The sequence below is a fragment of the Myodes glareolus genome, chromosome 21 (genome assembly GCF_982192425.1).
Source record: "Myodes glareolus chromosome 21, mMyoGla1.1, whole genome shotgun sequence".
NCBI lineage: Eukaryota > Metazoa > Chordata > Mammalia > Rodentia > Cricetidae > Myodes > Myodes glareolus.
Genome location: NC_142046.1, coordinates 47683460 through 47705102, shown reverse-complemented (window position 1 = coordinate 47705102; position 21643 = coordinate 47683460). Strand labels below are relative to the sequence as shown.

The 21643-nt window shown below is 42.3% G+C and overlaps 1 protein-coding gene and 1 long non-coding RNA gene across 4 annotated transcripts in view; one reads left to right on the top strand and one right to left on the bottom strand.

Moving 5' to 3' along the window:
* The window catches only part of Ttc21b (tetratricopeptide repeat domain 21B), a 63293-nt gene extending 58270 nt beyond the window's left edge, over nt 1-5023 (top strand). For both annotated transcript variants that reach the window (XM_048425829.3, XM_048425828.3), the window contains exons 28-29: nt 2756-2823; nt 4547-5023. In XM_048425829.3, the coding sequence (XP_048281786.2) occupies nt 2756-2823; nt 4547-4624 (146 nt within the window). In that variant the 3' untranslated portion in view covers nt 4625-5023. The remainder of the gene's footprint in view (nt 1-2755; nt 2824-4546) is intronic.
* The window catches only part of LOC146890419 (uncharacterized), a 59893-nt gene extending 39082 nt beyond the window's left edge, over nt 1-20811 (bottom strand). The window contains exon 1 of one of the 2 annotated variants that reach the window (XR_014998826.2): nt 20552-20811. This is a non-coding gene — a long non-coding RNA (uncharacterized LOC146890419). The remainder of the gene's footprint in view (nt 1-20551) is intronic. The other variant, XR_014998825.2, reaches the window with a different exon arrangement.
* Nucleotides 20812-21643: the final 832 nt, after the last annotated feature.

Below are 21643 nucleotides of genomic sequence, written 5' to 3'. Positions count from 1 at the left end.
TTAAGTTGTTTTGGTCATGGTATTTTATCACAGCAACAGACATGAAGCTACAACACAGTCCTTTCATTGGAGCCCATGAGCAACATTTTCATTTTCCTGTTTCCTATTTTAAGATGTAAAATTAAACATCTATTATTATATATTATTTTATATTACTAATATTTCACCAAGTAGTCAAATGTTAAATAGCTATCCTATTTTTACCTTTCTCTTTCTTAAGTTTTCAGTTTTCATTATTTGTTTGAGCAGTCATTTGGGGAGGCACAATTTTTTTTTTTTTTTTGGTTTTTTCAAGAAAGGGTTTCTCTGTGGCTTTGAAGCCTGTCCTGGAACTAGCTCTTGTAGACCAGGCTGGCCTCGAACTCATAGGGATCCGCCTGTCTCTGCCTCTTGAGTGCTGGGTTTAAAGGTGTATGCCACCACTGCCTGGCTGGGACACAATTTTTTATTATGTTCACCCCTGCCCCAATTTCTCCCAGATCTACTTCCTATCCCTACCCATCAAACTTGTATTCTTTCTCTCTTTTTTTCACCTATATTGTCCAATTTGACTGCCCACATATTCATAATGTGTGGCCTTCCACTGGAGTATGTCAGCCTAACAATGTCAACACTCTTAAAAGAAACTGACTCTCCCTCTCCTAGAAGCTATCCATTGCTAATGACTCCTCATTAATGTTGGGATTTGTGCCCACCTTCCCCTCCATCTTGGGATTTGGTCTGGCTTGTGTTTGCACGGGCCTTGTGTGTGCTATCATAACCACTGCAAGTTCATATGTACAGGGGCTCTGTGGGACACAAAGGACACTTGTCTCCTCTATTTGTCACCTGAGTTTCTCCTTTTGGAATTAGTAATCAATGAGGTCTCATAGGTACCTAAACATTACAGGATACTGTTAGCACTATTGGTTACCCTGGACTTGACCCTATTTCTGACCATGTCACAAACTTGAGTCAGTGAACTTGGAGATACAAAGCTAGCATTGACATGGAAGCTTCCCTACTGGCTGGCTTTCACAGTGGTGAAAACTGTGATGTTCACACTACTGGAAAAGAAAAGTTATTATTTTTTCCCAGATGTGAAATCTGTTAGATACAATAATAACTTGCCTGACAAGGCATATCCATTATGGAATAGTGGCACAAATGTCCTGGGAGTAACCACCCGCTTTCTAATTGGATTTAACTCCTATTCTCAAGATGAAACCCAAACTTGGCACCACTGTTGGGCCAAGAATCTGTGGTTAGCATGCCATAGGCCCTAAAGGAGAACCTATTAGAATTATTCTGCTAAATAGACAGAGTATTAAACTGACTCCTAATGAATGGCTTATTGCTATCCCCATAGATTAATGTACCTCTGAACCCTCATCTGAGAAGTTTCTATTTGCAGTAGATGGTGATTTACACAGAAACTCACAAGTGGCTAAAGTGCAGGTAATGAGAGAATGAGAAATGCTCAGCTCTAAATTGGGCATCGATACCCTCTCCTCCCAGGACTTGGGGACCTGTAAGAAGAGGCTGCTCGTTTGTTTCCCGGCCGCCCAGACCCAAAATAATCGCACAAAAACTATATTAATTACAATACAGTTTGACTAATAGCTTAAGTATATTTCCAGCTAGCTCTTACATCTTAAATTAACCCTTTTCTATTATTTTGTATTTTACCACAAAGCTCATGATTTACTGATAAAGTTCCCAGGCCGTCTGTCTCCTTCGGTGGCTATGTGGCATCTCTCTTACTCCACCTACTCTTTCCCTCTCCATCTCTGTTTGGATTTCCCACATGGATTTACTCTGTTAAGCCATTGGCCAAAAGCAGCTTTTTTTATTTAACCAGTGGCAATAAAACATATTCACAGCATAGAGAGGGGAATCCCATATCAGGAACCATTGTGAAAGAGGAAGTAGAAAGATTGTAATCTTGGTTTTCTTTTTCTTGAAGTTCTTGTAGGAGAGCAATAGTCATTTTGAGTGTCTTAAAACTTCCAGTTGTCAACACTAGAAGAGAGACATTTCAGTGTGCATAATTGTGACAAGACTTAGTGTTCATTAATTGGACATCTGATGACAAATCACCTGTGCTGCTCTCTGATTTGCTGTCTTCTAAGCAAGGACTCTGAAGGGGTTTTGTTTCTTCTGAGTCTTACCACTCACTGGTCTTGACAAATGTAGTCATCCCCTCTCACCCCTACCTGAAAGAGGAAGTGTTTTTAATTCCCAGCCAGCTCAGTCTAGGCCTTATCCTTCCATTTCAAACACTGCAACACCCTCTTCCTGTGGTTTCGTCTCCTGCTATAGCTTTCTGGGATTGGCTCATGACTGGAATCTCTCTCTGTCTGAAATTACTCATTGACTCATCCAATTGCTTAAATAAGATACTTCCTCTCCTAATAGAAAGTTGGCTACAGAAATCAGTTTCCCTAATAAGTACAAAATGAACCTGTACCGTATAAATTAGTGGGTGTGGTGTTTTTTTACTGCCTTATGATGAGTTTTTACTGTAACCTGAAACCAGTGAGACCTTTGCGGTACACTGTGCAGTGTCTCTCCCAACAGGTATTCACTGCAATTCTTTTTCCTAGCTTTGCTCTTTTCTGTTTGCTCGTCTTAATTTCCCTTCATCTTCTAATACCATGTCAATTCTCTGGCTATAGTTTGGCCAACAGCCTCCCTCGGACTTCTCTAATGAGTGAACAAGAGAGGAAGGAAAAAAAAAGCATATACCACTGTATCATTTTTTTTGTCTTAACAGGTTACAAATTGGCATTTAACTACTTAAAAGCAAAACGATATGTGGATGCAATTGACATCTGTCACCAGGTAAATGCTTAAATTACAGTTTCTTCACTAGTACAGATGGAGGCAGGAGAGACGGCTCAGCTCTTAAAGGATAAGCCTCATAACTCAAAGTACAGATGGACGAGTTTCTTTTACTCTCAAAATGTAATCAAATCGAAAGAAATGCACAAATGCAGTCCTTTAGCTAGTTTATTAAATAAATTGTGGAGAAATTATCAGTGTCAGCTCCAAATTTAGAAAATAAGTTTATTTAAAATAAGGACATGTTTATGATTGGACTCCAAGTAGTAAAGTGTTTGTGTCATTTTAAAGACATAGGCTAGTAGGGAAAACATGTTAAACAAAACCCACTTTGGAAGATGTGTGAAGGCCTGGCGAGATGACCCAGCAGTTAGGAACGTTTGCTGCTCTTGCAGAGGGCTCAGGTTTGGTTGCCAGCACTAATGTGCAGCTCTCAAGTAGCTGTAGCTCCAGGTCCAGGCTCCACCATCCTTTCTGGCCTCTGCAGTACCAGGCACACGTGTGAAGACAGTACTGGTTTCCCAGGTCTTTAAGTGGAACTTTTTGTGACTATATTTAAATCTATTTATTAGAGAATTTTGATTTGTAAATTACAGATAAAATTACTCTATAAAAAGTACTTTTGCACTTCATTCCATTAAAACCCCACAATAAAATAGCATATGTAAGTTCTTTCCAGGTTTAGAATTTCCACAGCTTCTTTGTACCTGCCATGTCTCAGTGATCCTCCATGCAAGGCAAGAGTTCCAGAATAAGCGCCTTAAAATGGTTTCAGGTCCCTTCGATCAGATAGTTATGTTCCCACCTTGTTGTAGTGAACATCTGGGGAGGGGACTGCTATTGACTGCTTAATCTGTAAGGCAGTGTTTCTCACTAAGGTATCTATGGATGCTACAGAGGCCGTGCAAGGCTATGCATCCTAGTGCATATTAGGGTCACTGGTGGGGATCTGCCTTTTTAAACTGGTAGCTCCTCACTCTTAGACACGGCATTTTCAGAATCTGAGTCTCAACAGTCCAGGGAAAGCTGATGCATGCTCCCTCTAATTTCATTGCCCAGAGTTTGTTAGCCAGCTGAAGTAACTAAGTAACAGAAGTCTTACAAGTGGCCCTCTAAGCCATCTGTTTAGGAAGCGTGTATGGGATGTTTCCACATGTGGTTCCATATTCTGCTGCTCCTACCTGCTCATCTGAATGAGTCACCACTACAGCTATGGTCGCCTTTGCAAACTTACAGTTACGGTGTCAATACAGTGACATCTTGGCCATAATGCCCATTTATAGTAAGAGTCATAGTTCCCTCGTTTGTAAAAGGAACGGCGGGCTGCTTCCCGCCACCCACCCCGCTAGCTTTACCAGAAATAATTACACGGAAACTGTATTACACGGAAACTGCTTGACTCATTATCTGTAACCTCTTATTGGTTAACTCTTATATATTGAATCAACCCATTTCTAATAATCTGTGTAGCACCACGAGGTGGTGGCTTACCGGGAAGGATCTTAACCTGCGTCCATCTTGGAGAGGAGAGCTATAGCGTCTAACTCACTTCCCTTCTTCCCAGCATTCTGTTCTGTTTTCTCCACCTACCTAATTTTATGTCCTATAAAAGGGACAAGGCAGTTTCTTTATTAACCAATGAAAGTAACACATAGACAGATAACCCTCCTCTGTCACTCGTTCTCAACAGTTCATTACAGGTTATTTTGGCTCTCTTTCCCAGGTTCTTGAAGCGCATCCAGCATACCCCAAAATCAGAAAGGACATACTTGATAAGGCACGTGCATCTTTAAGACCTTGAAAATGATTGTTTTCTTTGAGCTGTTGAGCAGGAGGTGGCAGGGATGTCACACAGCTCCAGCTGACATGGTCACAGAAGCCTGTCCCCCCTTCTCCAGCAGAGGCTGCTGCTGTCCACAGATGAATATCTTCTGTGGGGTTTGCTGGTGGAGAGGCTGGGTAAGAGCCGACGTTCCTCTTCTGTAGGCGCAACTGGGGTGATAAAGGCTAGCTCCTGTCTACAGAGGATATTTTTGTTAAGGTCTAGGTGTTATAGCTTTTCTAAAGAGCATTAGATTTTCAACAATCCTATTTAAAGTCTATAGTTATCTGTTAATTTTTATTATAGTTTATGATATAATCTCATGTAATTTATAAAAAAGATTTTAATCGTATATTTTAATAAAGATTTTTTTGTCAATATCTGGTTTACATTTTTCTCAGAACACAAAAGATACGCTGTTTTGTAGAATAAAGGTAATCTCACAGGACAGTCTGCAGTGTTTGTTACCTGTTGGAGGAAATGGCATTTCTTAGAAAAACCTTTCCTGGAAAAGTTTAACAGCTTTGCCTCCCTTCGTGATGTTTGTGCTTCCTACTCTCAAAGTTAGTGCGGCATTAAATGGCCACTTTCTGAAACCTGTTTAAATAGGTAGCCCGGCAGTTCTTACCCGAAAGCCACAGGACTGAGTCTGAAGTATCCCAGTCGTGTATCTAATGTGTCCGAGGCACAGGTCTGCTGAGAAGGGTGGGCGTTGCTTTTGGTCACCAGGGACTCAGAAAACACAGAAGGGGAGCGCAGATGCAGGCCCTGCCCTGGCTAGTTGCTCTCTTCCATAGCCAGGCTCAGCTTTGTTATATCAAAATGCCCGAATCTTAACCAGCTCAGTCCTTAGGGTTCTCTTCAGTGTCTCATCTACATCTTCTTCAGTTCTTTAAAAATATAATAATCTTCAGTTTTATTTTCACTTGCAATCAAATATTTTAGTAATTGGTTTTCTTTAAAATAAATTACTTTGGGTGTCACATCTCCGTGATTTTAGTGTCCCATTAGTACCAATTATGTGCTATAAAATTTTAGTCATTCTTCACCAAAATTGCAAGCCTAGCATTTCATAAAACTCTGATAATGGCATTTAGGATCTATTTCATATCTAATAAAAACACTTTTACATGTCTTACAACACTGGCTCATCACAACTCTGGGAAAATGTGTTATTCCCATTCTAGAGACTCCAAACTGTCCAGCCACTATGTGATGAACTGTGAGCATTAACAGCTGCTGAAAGAGAATTCTTCTTCCCCAGTGGTGAGACTCCTCATTGGCTCCTCTGCCCCCTTCAGCTTCCACACAATGCTTATTTTTTTCCTTAGCAGAGAGTGTGCACGTGCAGGGGATTGGACTGTGAGACAGCCCCGCACGGACTCGTGTATTTGCACACTTGGTCCCCAACTTGGTAGTGCTGTTTGTGAACATTATGAACCTTTAGGAGTACAGCCATGCTGGAGCAAGTGCATCTCCGAGGGTGGGTGCTCAGGGCACAGTCCCTGAACGGCCCTACTCCTTTCTTTTTTTTTTTTTTTAAATATTTTTATTTATTTATTATGTATACAGTGTTTTGTCTGCATGTATGCCTGCAGGCCAGAAGAGGGCACCAGATCTCATTACAGATGGTTGTGAGCCACCATGTGGTTGCTGGGTATTGAACTCAGGACCTCTGGAAGAACAGTCAGTGCTCTTAACCTCTGAGCCATCTCTCCAGCACCCCCTACTCCTTTCTTTATTTTTCTTAATCACTTTAGAAATGCCATTGTCAAACCCAGGCTTGTTTCAATGTAACCACCCTACCACTCTGGTTCCTGCCACCCTATGTAAACTTTCCAGTATTGACTGCCTTAGAATTTTTTTTCCGCTGAGTTGATTTTTTTTTAATGACATCTCTAAATCGCAAGTATGTGAAACTTGAAGCTCAGATTAGGCAGCTACCACTCCAAACTACACTTCCAACAGTCACAGTGCATTGAGTAGAAGTTTGTGCCTGCCTTCAGGATGGAGAAGAGTCAGAAGTCCCATAGGTAGAAGAAGCTTCCATGGAGCCTGGCTCTCAATATACACCCTTAGGGAAAAGGGAGTGTTTGTAAGTTTAGCCTGCTTTGATTTTAACAGTTCTAGTGTGATAAGTGGGGGTACCCCCAGGTGGAAATAATTTTCTTTCCCCAAAGCCAAGAAAAACCAGAGCAAGCCTGGGAGGGAAGGGCTTTCTGCAGGAATGGTGGAGGGATTGAGGTTGAACTTTAGACTAGGGTTCAAGTAGACTGGAATCAAGATTCTGAGAAGAGCGACCAAAGAAGATGAATCATTTCCAGAGAGACTCATGTGGCACTGTTGGTGCTGATTGAGCTCTTTATAAATAATGCATGGAAGGCCAGCGCTGTGCTTATGCACTGCAGTAGAAAGAAGCTCGCACAGCGAGTCTTTCCCCAGACCACCTGTCCTGTTTAGAGAAGCACCAGCGGGAGTACTCAGGGATGGAGGGGCCGCGGGCAGCATGGCCTCAGGGATGGAGGGGCCGTGGGGAGCACGGCCTCAGGGATGGAGGGGCTCGTGGGCAGCACTGCCCCAGGGATGGAGGGGCCGTGGGCAAGCAGGCCCCAGGGATGGAGGGAGCACAGCTTTTTTGTTGTTGTTGTTGTTGTTGTTGCTGAACTGACACTCTCACATTAAAAACAAAAAATAGCTAAATATATTCATGTTTATCTAATGATGGGTTGCTATGTAGATATTAAATATATTCAAACACTCCGTAAATTTTTCCAATGATATTTAACTGTTTAAATTGTAAAAGCTGAGACATATAACTGTTCAAATTGTATATTCATTTCCCAAAAATTAAAAAAATAAACCAGCCCCATATATAACAGTCCTCACATACATACATACACAAGACTGAATATATATATATATATACCATATATATTTATATATTCTTGTTTTATAATTATAATTTAAACTGAGTTATAATTATTTCTTTGCCATGATGAAAGCCAATGACAATAAACATTTTGCAACAAAAATGGGACATTTTAAATGTAATTTTTAGAGGGCAACCTTAGCAGACTTCCCTTTCACTGTTCAAAGCTTTCAGCAAATATGAGTCAGTAAAAAGAGCTGACATTCATTTCCTAAGTCAAATTTCTCTAATTCTTCCTACAAAATGTATTCTAATTTCCTTTGATTGCCTGAGATCCAGAGTGAGAAGACAGAAAAGAGACTTTCAGGAAACGGCACTGACTGACAGGACAGAGGAGCCCTTGAAGGATCACACGGAGAATTCCTCACCCACAGGGGCACAGAGCTATCTAGACTAGTGACACCCTGAGAAAGGAAGGCAAGGATCAGGAGACAGAATAGATAGATATTTAGAAATATAATATTTAAATAAAGGACAGTGGACAGAAAAGGGTTAAGAGAAGTTTTGACTTACCTGGTTAATTTTTAAGAAGTATTTGGTATTAAAATATTTATGTGGAAAAGCCAGTCAATACTGAAGGGACAAGAATTCAAAGATTTGGGAAAATGGAAGTAGGAAATCAGTGGGGTGCAGGAACTTTCGAAGAACGAGTCAGAGCTGCACAATTTTGTAAAGAAATGAAGAAAGAAAACTTCAGAGGAAGACGGCATGTTCAGAGGTGGTGGGAGGAACACTTATGCTAACGGGCTTTCGCTGTTTTATAGTAAATAGTCTTTGACCAAAGGGCAGCCCCTTGTCCTGCTTAAACATGGAGTCTTGGCCCCTGTTTGGGTTGGACTTGAGGGACTTTCCCAGTTACTTCCATGTTCTGAGTTGCGGTTGTTAGAAGTCTGCCTTACAGATACAGATCTGAGATGGGGCCAGGGAGGGTGTGGCACTAGACGTGATATATCCTAGTTCTGAGCAAAAATGTGTCACCTAGCTCCTCCTACCTTTCTTTAGAGCCAGATGTTTTTGAGGCAAACGCTGCCCTTTGCAATCTGCCTTACAGCGCTCATCAGTAAAGCTGGCACGGTGCCCACGAATGCAATCTGAGCCCATAAATGAAGACAGCTGAGCAACCGGGTTTTGAATGCCTCCTTCCGAGGGGTGAACCTTAGAAGAGAAGGCAGTCTTTAAGCCAGCCTGCTTTCAGATAGTGTGGGTTATTTTTATCTTCCTTCAAGCAAGTTCTTTTGGCAATCTGAAGCTGTTTTTAAGAAAACAGGGATATTTTAAGAAGGTAATTACTACTTCCGTTTCCGCCCAAGGCAGCCTGGTTGTATTTTTAGTGGGGAAGTGATGTAAGCGCCTGAGAAAGCACTTGCAGCAGGACAGGTGCTTGGCGGTAGTCGGCAGCATCACTCTGATTCAGCTATCACTGGAAGGCTCTCAAAGCTTAGCTGCTCTCTGGAAAAATAGTGAAGTCAAAATGCTGACCTGCAGAGGTGTTCTTTCCACGAAACTACAGTGAGACCATTGAAATCAGCCGATTCCGTGTATGAAAACTCCTGCCTGATAGCAGTGGTTATGGACAATTGCTATTCACGCTCACCAGGACGGACATGATAAAGTGCAGAAGATAGTGTGATGCAAGAATCACAGAGTCGAGGAAAGTCTACACACACACACACACACACACACACACACACATATATATGTATATATGTATATGTGTGTATACATACGCAAATTTAAAATATGTGAACACATGCCACACAAGATAGACATGGGCCTATAACCTGGTGTCATTTCTCTGCAGTCAAAACATGTCTTGTTGGATGTGTTGACTAATCATATATTTGTCTGGTTTTGTTCCTGTGTGTGTGGTGTGTATGTGTGTGCTTGTGGTGTGTGTGTGCGCGCGCATGTACATGGGTTTTGGATGTGTGCACATGTGCATGTCTATATGTGTATCCAAGCACATAGAGGTCAGAGAAAAACATTAGCTTTCATGCCTAGGGATCATCCACATGGTTTACGTTTTGTCATTTGTGTGTTGAGGCAGAGTGTCTCATTGTCCTGGAACTCGCCAGGTATGCTAAGATGACCGACAAGCCCCAGAAATAAACCTGTCTTTTCTTCTCCAGTGCTGGGTTACAGAGTGGAATCATCACGCCTCCATTTCTTTATGTGGATTCTGGGGAACAGAACTCACCTCGCCAGGCTTCTTTATAAATACTCACTAGGCTATCAGTCCGGCCCTTCATATGTTTCTTAAAATGTTAAGGATCCATTTGCCTTCCAGTATAAATTAATTTTTCCACAAACAGATATGAGTTGTTAAGTAAACAACTCCTTTGGAAATCATTTCAGATTTGTAGGAACTTGCATAGACGAAAAGACTGCAGAGGCTCCCACACGAAAACAGATATTTACCCGGAGACTTTTAAAGTATCTAATATTTTATCTTTGCATAAGTACAATTTTTATATGCATTTACACAGTCACATATAAATAACCATGGCTTGTTTTTTCAGAGCGTCCCAAGATTGGGTTGAGTAGCATGTGAGTTACACACACCTCTACCCTCTATTATTTCTTCCCTAAGAAGACAGTTGTCTGTGTAGTGAAACTGTTGCCATTATCAGCATTAGGGAATTCAGAATGGATACAATACCTTCTCGCCTCCGACTGCCAATTGATGCCATAGGGTCTTTCCCCACTCCCAGCTTCACCCCCTGGATTAGGATCCACTCTCTGGTCAACTGCTTTCTTTTTAGCCTTGTTTAAATTTTAAGCTTTGGAGCTGGAGAGATGGCTTAATTGTTAAGAGCACTGACTGCTCTTTCAGAGGTCCTGAGTTCAATTTCCAGCAACCACATGGTGGCTCTCAACCATCTATAGTCAGATCTGATGCCTTCTTCCGGCAGAAAGGTATACATGCAATAGAGCACTCATATGCATAAAATAAATAAATCTTTACGTTTCAAACTTTCTTTTTTATGCCATGCATTTTCTAGGTAACCACAGTCCACGACAGCACCTGATGTTTATGCTGTAATACTACTTATTTTGGGTTTATCTGATAATTCCACTTGAGATCATAAATATCCATGGCCAGCACAGAACATGAGTGTTATGTCCTCAGAGAATCACATCTAAAAAAAACACACATGTCCATTTTCCCGGCGGGTGAATTAGCTTTGATTACTCAGAGTTCTGCATGTATAGCTTTATTTCTCCTTACAACTGTAAATCTATAAAGAGATGCTTTGGGGATCACAAGGGCTTCCCAATCTTCTTCCAAAACTCCCTCTACCTGTGTTGTTAGTCTGGTCTGATCCCATTTCCTCTTGATGGCCATAAACAATATTACCCCCTTCTCCACCAATGTATAGCATTCAGCAACCACAGTTTGCCGTATAAAAGGATATTATCTCCATTTTAAATTTATAATTTAGCCTGTAGGGTAATGAATTTCAGGTTTTCAGGATCTTTCATAATTTGTTAATGTCGTTAATAATTCTGGTGCTCCCTTCCTGGACCTGGAGGGAGGGGGAAGGAACTTGGATTTCCCACAGGGCAGGAAACCCTGACTGCTCTCAGGAATGGTGAGGGAGGAGGAGAGGGAGTGGGGGGAGTGGGGGGAGCGGGAGGGTATTGGGAGGAGGGGAGGAAGTGGAAAGAGTGTTTTCGGATACTTGAATAAACAAGTCTAACGGAAACAAAAAAAAATTAAGATTTCAGTTGTGTGACACATAAAATTATAAGTATATATGCAGCATGAGAGACCTATTTCAAACTGATAATCCAAAATTCAATGCTGAGAAGCTATTATTATATGGTTATAATAAATATGGTTATGTTTTCTGAAGTAACCCTGTATCAGAAAAAATAAAATTGCATTTTCTCTATTACAGAAGAATCCTAATTTAATGTATGTATGCATGTACGTACAGAAGGAGTGGAAAATGAGTATAGATAATGAAACTAAATAAAATGGAGGATATTGAGAAGAGGATAGATAGGGACAAAAAGTTTTAAAAGCAGAAAGAATCATACTGTGTTTGGGCACATACAAGAGACAAAAGGCAACAGTTAAGATGGCTGGAGAAAAGAAAACCAAAACTAAACAAAAAAAATTCTGGTGCTCAAACTTTTTCACATTTGGCACCTGAAGTCCATTCAGCCAGTTCCTGTGTCCTTGTGACACCCTGTATCATTCGTGTGTGTGTGTGTTGCCGTGGAATCATGCTCTTTATGCTGATGAGGGAGAATTATCTGTATTCTGTCAATCATATTTTAATAAAACGCTGATCGGCCAAGCAGGCAGTATAGGCGGGAAAGCCAGACAGGAAGTAGGGGTGGAGCAAAGAGACTGGGAGTATTCTGGGACACAGGAAGCTCTCTCTCCACTCCTGCGCAGATCACTGAAGAGGCAGCATGTAACTTGCCCAGCTGAGAAAGGTACGGAGCCATTATGGCTAACATAGATGAGAATAATGGGTTAATATAAGTTATAAGAGTTAACAAGAAGCCTGACCTAATGAGCCAATCAGTTTATAACCTTATGGAGTCCTGTGTGTAATTTCTCTTTGGGATTTGCCGGCTGTTGGGGTACCGGGCGGGACGGAAACCCCAACAAGCTGGCCCTCACGTTACAAATGGCGCCAACGTGTGGACAACTGTATCCACATAAAGCCTGAGACAGCTTGGGAAGTAATTCTAGAACAAAATAACAGCATTATGCATGGTTTGTTGGTAGCAGCAATTTCTCGGGTCTGCTCTGTTTGCTAGAGGCAAGCAAATGCTCTCATCTAAGAGACGCTTCCTGACTCAGCTTTAGCTGCAAAACCTTGCAGCTCTTTTAAGAGGTCCTGCCGCGAAGCACTTAAACAGTGTTGATGAAAAGCTGAACGCATGCTTTTCGGTTTTAAGCTGTAGCAGGAAAAAAGCTGTGCTGTTTTAAAATGTTGGCTTTCTGGTCTGTCCTGCCAAGGCAATCTCTGACTCTTTCAGGCAGGCAGTCCTACTGAGTGTGGTCTGTGAACGAAATGTTGCAGTTTGCTTGCTGGCAAGGACCTTGAAACGCCATAGAGTTATGGCAGTGAACACAGCTCTGGCTGGTATCTCAGCCGTGAGGCTGGAAAGCTAAAAAATGAGCTGGATCTAGCCGTCAAAGCCACGGCTCTCCATATTGCTTAGTAAATTAAAGGCTTATGTAGTCAGAAAAAGAAAAATATACAGTAAAGAGAGATTCAAAGAGGAAGAAAACCTCTAAATGGTTTACTGTGTGTATATGCAGGCTGAAAGTTAAAGTTCTTAAAGTTAAAAGGAAAGAAAGAGAGTAGTTGGGTGTGGTGGTACACACCTTTAATCCCAATGCCTGGGAGGCAGAGGCATATTGACCTCTGTGACTTCAAGGGGTAGAGGTAGATTGACCTCTGTAACCTCAAGGTGTGGTAGTACACACCTTTAATCCCAATGCCTGGGAGGCAGAGACAGATCTCTGTGAGTTCAAGGTGTGGTAGCACACACCTTTAATCCCAGTGCTGGGGAGGCTGAGACAGTGGGATCTCTGAGTTCAAGGACAGCCTGGTCTACAGAGTTATTCCAGGACAAAGATATACAGAGAACCAGTCTCAAAAAATAAAAGTAAAAATAAAAGAAATAGAGGTTAAAATAAAGATGGAAAATAAACAGAGAATCTTGATACTGTATGCTATTATTCTCTCTTTAAATTGTTTGAATGCTGAGGAAGGAGCAACAGCTGCTAAAGGACTGTTGTTTATAAATGCTGCTGAACTAACCCAAGATAGGTATTTTGAAAATACCTTGGCTTCAAAATTGAAGTCAAAAGGTATGCTACTTTGGAGAAGAGATTCTGCTTTTGTTTCCACAGAAAACGAGAGGCTCTGGATTTATTCAGAGTTAAGAAAAATCACCTTTGACCAAGGGAGGCCACCTGAGAAATCTCCGACAGGAATAGATGGCACAGATGTCTGAGTTCTTCATCCAGAACAGGTTCAAGACTGCTGCCTGAGATGATCAAGACTCACAGGATACTCCAGTCAGGACTTGATGATAACTCTAAATTTTCTTTAGGTCCCCATAAGATTATCAGCGCCCCCAACCAGCAGGAAGTAGCATGAAATACTACGCCCACATTCCCAACAAATGGATTATGGGTATTTTCCTTTGTTTAAAAAAAAAAAGAGGGAAATGATGAGGGAGAATTATCTGTATTCTGTCAATCATATTTTAATAAAACGCTGATCGGCCAAGCAGGCAGTATAGGCGGGAAAGCCAGACAGGAAGTAGGGGTGGAGCAAAGAGACTGGGAGTATTCTGGGACACAGGAAGCTCTCTCTCCACTCCTGCGCAGATCACTGAAGAGGCAGCATGTAACTTGCCCAGCTGAGAAAGGTACGGAGCCATTATGGCTAACATAGATGAGAATAATGGGTTAATATAAGTTATAAGAGTTAACAAGAAGCCTGACCTAATGAGCCAATCAGTTTATAACCTTATGGAGTCCTGTGTGTAATTTCTCTTTGGGATTTGCCAGCTGTTGGGGTACCGGGCGGGACGGAAACCCCAACAAGCTGGCCCTCACGTTACATTATGCTGTCAAGATTTGTTAATTATACTGTTTTAATAAAATGCTGTTTGGCCAGTAGCCAGGCAAGAAGTGTGGGTGGGGCAAGCAGACTAGGAGAATTCTGGGAAGAGGAAAAGCAGAGGTACAGTCACAAGCCAGACATAGAGGAAGCAAGAAGAGATTGCTTTACTGGGAAAAGGTACCAGACCACGTGACTAAACATAGACAAGAATTATGGGTTAAATTAAGTTGTAAGAGCTAGTTAATAATAAGCCTGAGCTAGTAGGCTAAACAGTTTAGAGTTCATATAAACCTCTGTGTGTTTCTTTGGGACTGAATGACCGTGGGACCAGACGGGACAGAAACTTCCATCTACTGTATGTGCTTCCTTACTTTCCAGCATGAGAAGCTCCACTAGATTCAGTTTCTAATCACTCTGCCCAGGGCCTTGGAATCCAAGCATTTCCTTTCTGTGGCATTTAAATAAGACTGAAAAGACATGATTCTCTTTTGGGGGGTTGATATTTGAAATTCAAACCTGAGGTAGAAGAAGAGATAGCCAGCTCAGTGGTTGAAATCATTTTCTGCCAAATCTGATGACAGGAGTTTGATCCTTAGAACCAACAGAATGAAAAATGGGACCTGACACCCACAGATCACCCTCCATTTTCCTCACACATAAAAGAATCCTTGTATCCACACGTTTCTACAACAAATAAATAAAGAAAAAAATAATCGAAATATGGATACAAAATCTGTTCTTTGATCCCAGGGTATAAAATTCTGCCCTTTCTGCAGTTAGTAAACATGTATACATGTATGAAAACACGTATATATGGATCACATAGCTGTACTTTTTTCATGTGTACATGTATATTTTAGGAATCACAAAATCCCATCAATTCCAATAATTCCAAATCATTCCACAGAGCTTTTTGCTTCCATCAGAATTGTTTACATGAGTCTTCATACTGAAACCCTGGATCCTAACTCATTCATTGCTCATTAATCCAAAAAAAGTGGTTCAGAATTACCTCACCCCAGCACCCACAACAAACACAAACTCTCTGAAGGCCATTTGTTTGCAGTCCTCCCTGCCCAGCACACACACTGCCAACTTTGATTTTTAGTATTGATACATGCAGCCTATCTTAAAATGTCCCCATAACCATACCCTAGTGGCATGGGGCATTGAAAAAGTCACATGAAAGAATGCCTTGTAGCTACAAGCCTCTGCTGTGCTCCATAGAGCACCTTTGCCATTTCCTTCTAAATGCTCCCCTCCCTGCAGAATGAATTTCCTCCCTTCCCACGCCAACAGTGTCACATTAATGAGGTAGTGACAGAAAGGAGAGAGGAGACTCTGAAGCTTTCAACAAACCACCATGTGGTGAAGAACGAGAGTGAGTATTGTTAAAAGCACATAAAGCAATGGCATCATTAGAAACTGAGTTATCATTCCATGGACCCAAAGTATTTTCAGATTCTGCTATGATGGCCTACATGGCAATTATAAATATTTCGAAAAATCCTGAGGAAAGTGTTGTCTTCCTATATTTTTAAACAATGTGAGTTTCTGATTCACAACAGCCAACCCTGTTTTTCCCCTCCACCTATCCTTCCAGACTGCTGCCCAGCTCATGGAGCGAATCTTGGTCTTGTCTTGAAAAGGATTTATTTCCCCTATTCTTTGTTTTGTATTTACATTTTATATCTACTTTCTTGAATCCTACAGACTCAAAGTGGTTTTGAATAGCATAGCTGCAGAGATGATGAGGAGGTCAGCTATGTTAATTTCAAAGCGCCCCAGACTTCAGTGTGAGGTTGCCTAGCAACCCATCTCTCAGGCCTCCTTTGTGGGAGAGAGAAGAGAAAGCAATTCTGTATACGCTCAAGCTGAGATGGCTTTAGAAATCGGAAAAATCCTCCGCTAAAGGTCCGGCATAGCCCCTGTTTCTCCTCTCTTGCCCACTCTGTGCGCTTCACACATGATGAGAGAAAGATCCTGTCCTTTGATGACTGAGATCTGATACAGACCTAAAATAGAACTCAGAGAGATAACGGTCAAGCAGTGCAAGTGACCTGTTTCCTTGCATTAGCTTGAGATGCGTTAATTAAACTGCCCACCTTCCCCTTTCTCTTATATGAAAGTATACTTTCCCCTCAAGTTCTTAAAGCCAGGGATGTTAAATGAAACAGCAGCTGCCTGCTGCGCATCGGTTACCATAGCGACCTGAGCCAGGAGTGGTGTTTTTCTCCTTAGGCACAGGATGGATGAAATATGTTCATCCAGGGAGCCCAAGCAGCATGCTGACCAGAAATCAGCATCTGGGAGGAACCTGCTCTGTTCCCTCTTACCCACACTAACTTGAAAAAAATAATGAAGCCCTCTGCTATTCCCTCAACAGCTGAGAACCGAACTGCAGTGGGTGGCAGAGGACCAGGCAGAAGGCAAACAGTGGAAGGAGAAAAGAGTAGCAAAACCTTCATCAGTGACTGAGAGAGCTAGACAAGATATGCTACCCTGTCAAACAGCACCAAAAACAAATTGAAAGGGGACAGCTAGAGAGTCACACTGTAAACATAGTTAGGTACAGTTTTAAAACCGTTTCTAACCCATCCTCTATGGTTATTTTCTAAGGAGACAGTGCAATACAGGAGCACAGTTTGGTTCAATATAATTTTAATAGACTCTTTCTGACTTAGAACAGCATGAGGCACACCGCTTTGTACTCGGTCTGACCTGCCTCTAATCGTGGATAAGAACAGAGAGGCCCCCGTAGCATCTTGTGCTTTGGAATCAGATAGTCTGGGGTTACAGTCTTCTTAATAGTGTGACTCGGGGCAAATTCTCTAGGCTTTTGAAGCCTCTGTCTTCTGGTGTTTAAGATGGTACTTAAGGGTAGCCTGTTGACATGCAAACAAGCCTATAGATGTGAGGCAGCTGATTCAACACTGACCTGCTGTCAGGAATGCGGTTTGAGCAGGAAGTGCTCACAGAGCAGGTGGGAAATGCCCTGCCTTGTGCTTAATAAGGGAGCAATACTGGAGCCCCTGCCAGAAGGACGGGACCACAAAGGAACCCGACAGCAGATTACTCAGCCTGTTCACACCTAGGCGACGTCATCCTCCATGCACACTGACAGGGCTCTCCTCGAGGGTCAACCCCCAGAACCACTTCCAAGAAAAACATTCTTACGTATATTTTACAGCTAAATCTTGTTTCTGTGCTCAAATGATTATCCCTAGCACAGCTGTCAAGCTATGATGCTGAGGAACTTGCCTTTAAGGAGGCCGTGCAAAGAATGGGCTGCTCTGTCCGAATGCAGTTTCCTAGTGGAATGCCCGGGGCTGCTGGCAGGGAGATAAAATGCACTATGCATACATTTCTGAAATGCCTTGTCAGGGCATTCGTCTCCAACAACAGGGTGTCTTCTGGTGATGAGTAAGTCATTGACATTGCCTATGGAATGCATACGCCTCTTAGCATTTCAGATTACTGTCCTTTCGTTTTAGAAATGAGGGGAAGAACTCAGAGAATACTATTTATTTGCCACATCCATTCACCAATGTGTGTGTATGTATATATAATTAAAATTAAAATATAATAAAATTGTTTATATGTATGTACGTGTATATATGTATAACAACTTTATATAGGGTGATCCCACACCCAAGGGGAGTGTGTGCTCAAGGCATATGCCCTAGTGTTCTGACACTAAAAATTAGTGGAAACTTGACGTGTGTGACCTAGTGCAAGGTCACACATCTCACCTAAACAGTTTGCGTCACCTAAACATTCACCTCTGAAGAGATTAATGGAGTTCTCCAAAGACTCCAGTTAGAGCCTCTAAGACCAGATTACTATTATATAAAAAAATTCATAACTGTCCCCCACTGCTGCCTCTGGCTTCCTGTTTTGGTCTGTGATCTCTCATTAAGTTATCCACGCATGAGACCATCACTGGAGGCCCGCCGACCATCCGCCTCCAACACTGTATTCTGTGCAAGCCGTGTTTGCTCATAAACTACCCATCCTATACCCAGTCATAGCTAATCCTCTACCTTTAAAAAGCATATTTTAATTAAAAATAGGGAAAACATTAAATTTTCATTTCATCATTTTGTCCTTTTTTTTACACAATGTCTTATCAAGTTGCCCGCGATGGCCTGAAGTGTGTGATTTTCTTGCCATAGCACCCCAAGTAAACCTGCCTCTATACTGCAACTCCATTTATTTCCTTTCTACCAGATGTCTGCCATCTACTAAGACTACTGCAAGGCTTTACACATTCCCAAACCAAAGGCAGTCATAAAGATCCATATGCCTGCATTTTGGGATTGTGTTGGCATAGAACTCTCCGAACTTTTTATTGCTCTTACCATGTTAAGAGTTTTATATTTATATATTGTTTGATTGTCGTGTAAAAATGCACCTTAACTACCATCTCAACTGCTTTGAAAGATGAGGAGAAACTTGGAGAGGATCAAATCAGTCTGGCTTCCCTGAGCCCTAAAGATTCCCTATTATGCCATTCGCTGAGTGTGAGTAATAACACCTTCATCTTCCTGGGATCATATGTCTGTCCTGGGGCATTGTGAGCTAGCATCAGTCAAACAAGAAAACACAATCCAATAAGATAGATGAGTATCGGTCCTTCAGGGGGTCAGCACAAACAAGATGCTATCTGGTAAAGTGAACTTATCAGAAGAGGCAGAAGGCAAGTGAAGACAGCGAGCCCTTAGGGAGGAAGAGATGATTCTCCGGAAGGGTTCTACGGCTCTGCCTGATAATGACTCCACTGTAAACGCCACCTTGCTGACACATGCTTAGAGCAAAATACCATTTCAAGGTTGCTCAAGGTCCTAGCCATTGAACCATAAAACTATGACCGCCTCTCTTTCCCTCCCTCTTCTCATGGATACAACAGACTGTCCTCTCTCTTTGTCTGCTTCCGCAGAAGAACCCCTTACTTTATTGAATCAGAAATCTCTTCTGTTTACATTTTAGATATTTAGTTAATGCTTCAAATTTTCCTGTTGTGGCTCTTATCCAAGAAATTTTATCGCTTTCGTAATAACTAATATAGAAAATTCTCCAACATTCAGCTCTTGTATGAGAAGCCTCGGTGTCTTTTAGACACAAATGTTTAACAGCATGACCCTAAGTCAGTCGTCTACTGCTCAACTACAAGAGAATCTGAAACGGGACTCTCTTCCAAGGCAGCAAGGAACAAGAGAAAAACAGAACTCTTGGTTCCGCGTGAAAATAATAGGCATTTTGTCTTCTGCTACCACACACTAAAGAGTTCTGGACAATCAATTGTCTGAGTTCCGGATAAATATCACAAAATCAATCAAATATCACTGAGTAAAGGAAATATACTTGTAAAATGTTATCTTAAAAGAAAAATACGATAGCATTGCTGAAGAATTGGTGGAAAAAATCAGAAAAGTAAAAAAAAAAAAAAAAAAGAAAATGTCCTTGTCTAAAGAGTTCCTGGATTGTGCTTGCCTTTCTGTCAATCATCCAATCATCCTGCTGCCTCCATGCAGCTGTCCCGCCTATCTTAGACTCCCATCTGTCAGAAGAACACGGCCATCTGTACCAGTTCTGATGATCAATCCTTCCACACAACCAAGCTCTTTTTTTAAAAAAAAAATTGTCTAATGTTGTACAGCTGAGAAGTCTTCGCTGCACTTGTCTCCAGTTCTTCAAGTTACATTAGGGTTCCCCTCCAGCTAAGGATCAAGTCGGAGTGACAGGGGGAGAAGCCCTGATGTCGGAAGAAAAAGCCCTGCCCTTGGTGGGGTCTGTACTAGTCTCCTACTGCTGTTCCGAGAAAAATCACTGCAGGGTGCTTGGCTCCCAACAGCCCAAGTTAGTTCTCCTCTCTCTTAGGTTAGAAGTCTGAAATGCCTGAAAAAGAAGGGTGTTACCAAGTTGTCTTCCTATGGGAGTTCTAAGGTCGAGTTTGTTCTTTGAACTCACCAGGTTTGAGAAGCCACCTGCATTTTTTTGTGCTGTGTGAAGGTGGGGAGGAGGGGGCTCGTGATCACATGACTCCAATGGGTTTCTGTCATCATATCTTGTCTAACTTCTGTCTCCTTCCTCCTTTCGTGAGGAGCCTGTGCCCGCAGTGGCCTGAAGTGGTTCCTGACGGACAGAGCAAGGTGCTCCCCCCATAAATGCAGCCACACCTGCAGTTTCTCTTGCCCTGGCAGCTAGCACACCCGCTGCTCTAGATATTGGTATGCGGACATCTTTGGGAAAGAGCATCACTCTGCTGCTTACAAGGCTGGAATCATCTCAGGCCGACAGCCCGGAAATCTTACAACCTTACCGCAGCACATCAGGATGGTGTGTGAGGATGGCAGGAGTCTTTGGCTTTACCTTTGACTGTTGGGCTGTGCCCATTCTTCTGGTCCTACTCTCTAGGATAGAGCGAGGACTTTGTGTGAGACCATTCTGAATTCTCGGCACACGGGGACTGTGGGACCTTGGACAGTTTCCCAGGCTCTCTGAGCATCCATGTTCATTTCTCTTGCCTGGTACCACCCAGGGGAAACAGGCAGAGGTTCACCTGAAGAAGCATCTTTGGAAATAACACTGATGAAAGAAAGGGGGGATGAGAAGCAGGGCTGGACTGTGCAGAAGGTTTCTGCTGATCTCCAGGGGCCTCTCTGCTGCTGGAGGAGCCCCTTCGGGGTTGGCCTTTTTAAGTCAAAATAGACAGGCCTTTGTCCCTGATGAAACAACCCAGCCATGCTAGGTTAAAATGGATGAGTGAGGCATTTGCCTGGAAGCAAAATTTAGGCCCTTCCAAATATTCAGTAGTCAAAATAGTGAATGTATTAACACATCATTGATTAAAAAAACATATAAAATCATGAAAATCACAATGTACAAGATAATAAAACCTATAAATAAATGTGTGATCAGTGTTTATGTGGAGACATATCTAAGTATCTGGCAAAAAAAACCCCACAAAAACGCAACTTACCCATATTGATGGTATTGTTATGTAGAACTGTGAAGTTTTGATCAATATAGAATCTGACGTTTTACATTCAGCTGTGCAGGCCAGCTCCTCACCTACCTTTCCCCAGGACTGGCCCTGCGCTGCTCAGGAAGGCTGCTCCCTACCCATGTGAGAGAAAGCAATCTCATGCCAAGGACAGTTCCTGGAGAGGCTTGGCTGGGAGCCATCCGCAGCCAACACTTCTGGCACCAGACAGATGATGGCCTTGATCCTGTCTTAAGACACAGTCGGGGAGCACGGAAAGCATTCACTGTGGGAAAAAACCTCCTTCCCAGAAGGGCACCCCGATGGCATCTAGTCATTTACTGTCTGAGGTAGAGAAGCTCTGGCAGCCTCCTGAGCCTCCAGGCTAGTTGGTTCAGGTGCCGGGGAATGTAGTCTCAGCCCAACAGGGACCTAACCTCCGCTTTCCCTTCTCCTGACAGTCTGAATGAATGAGAGGT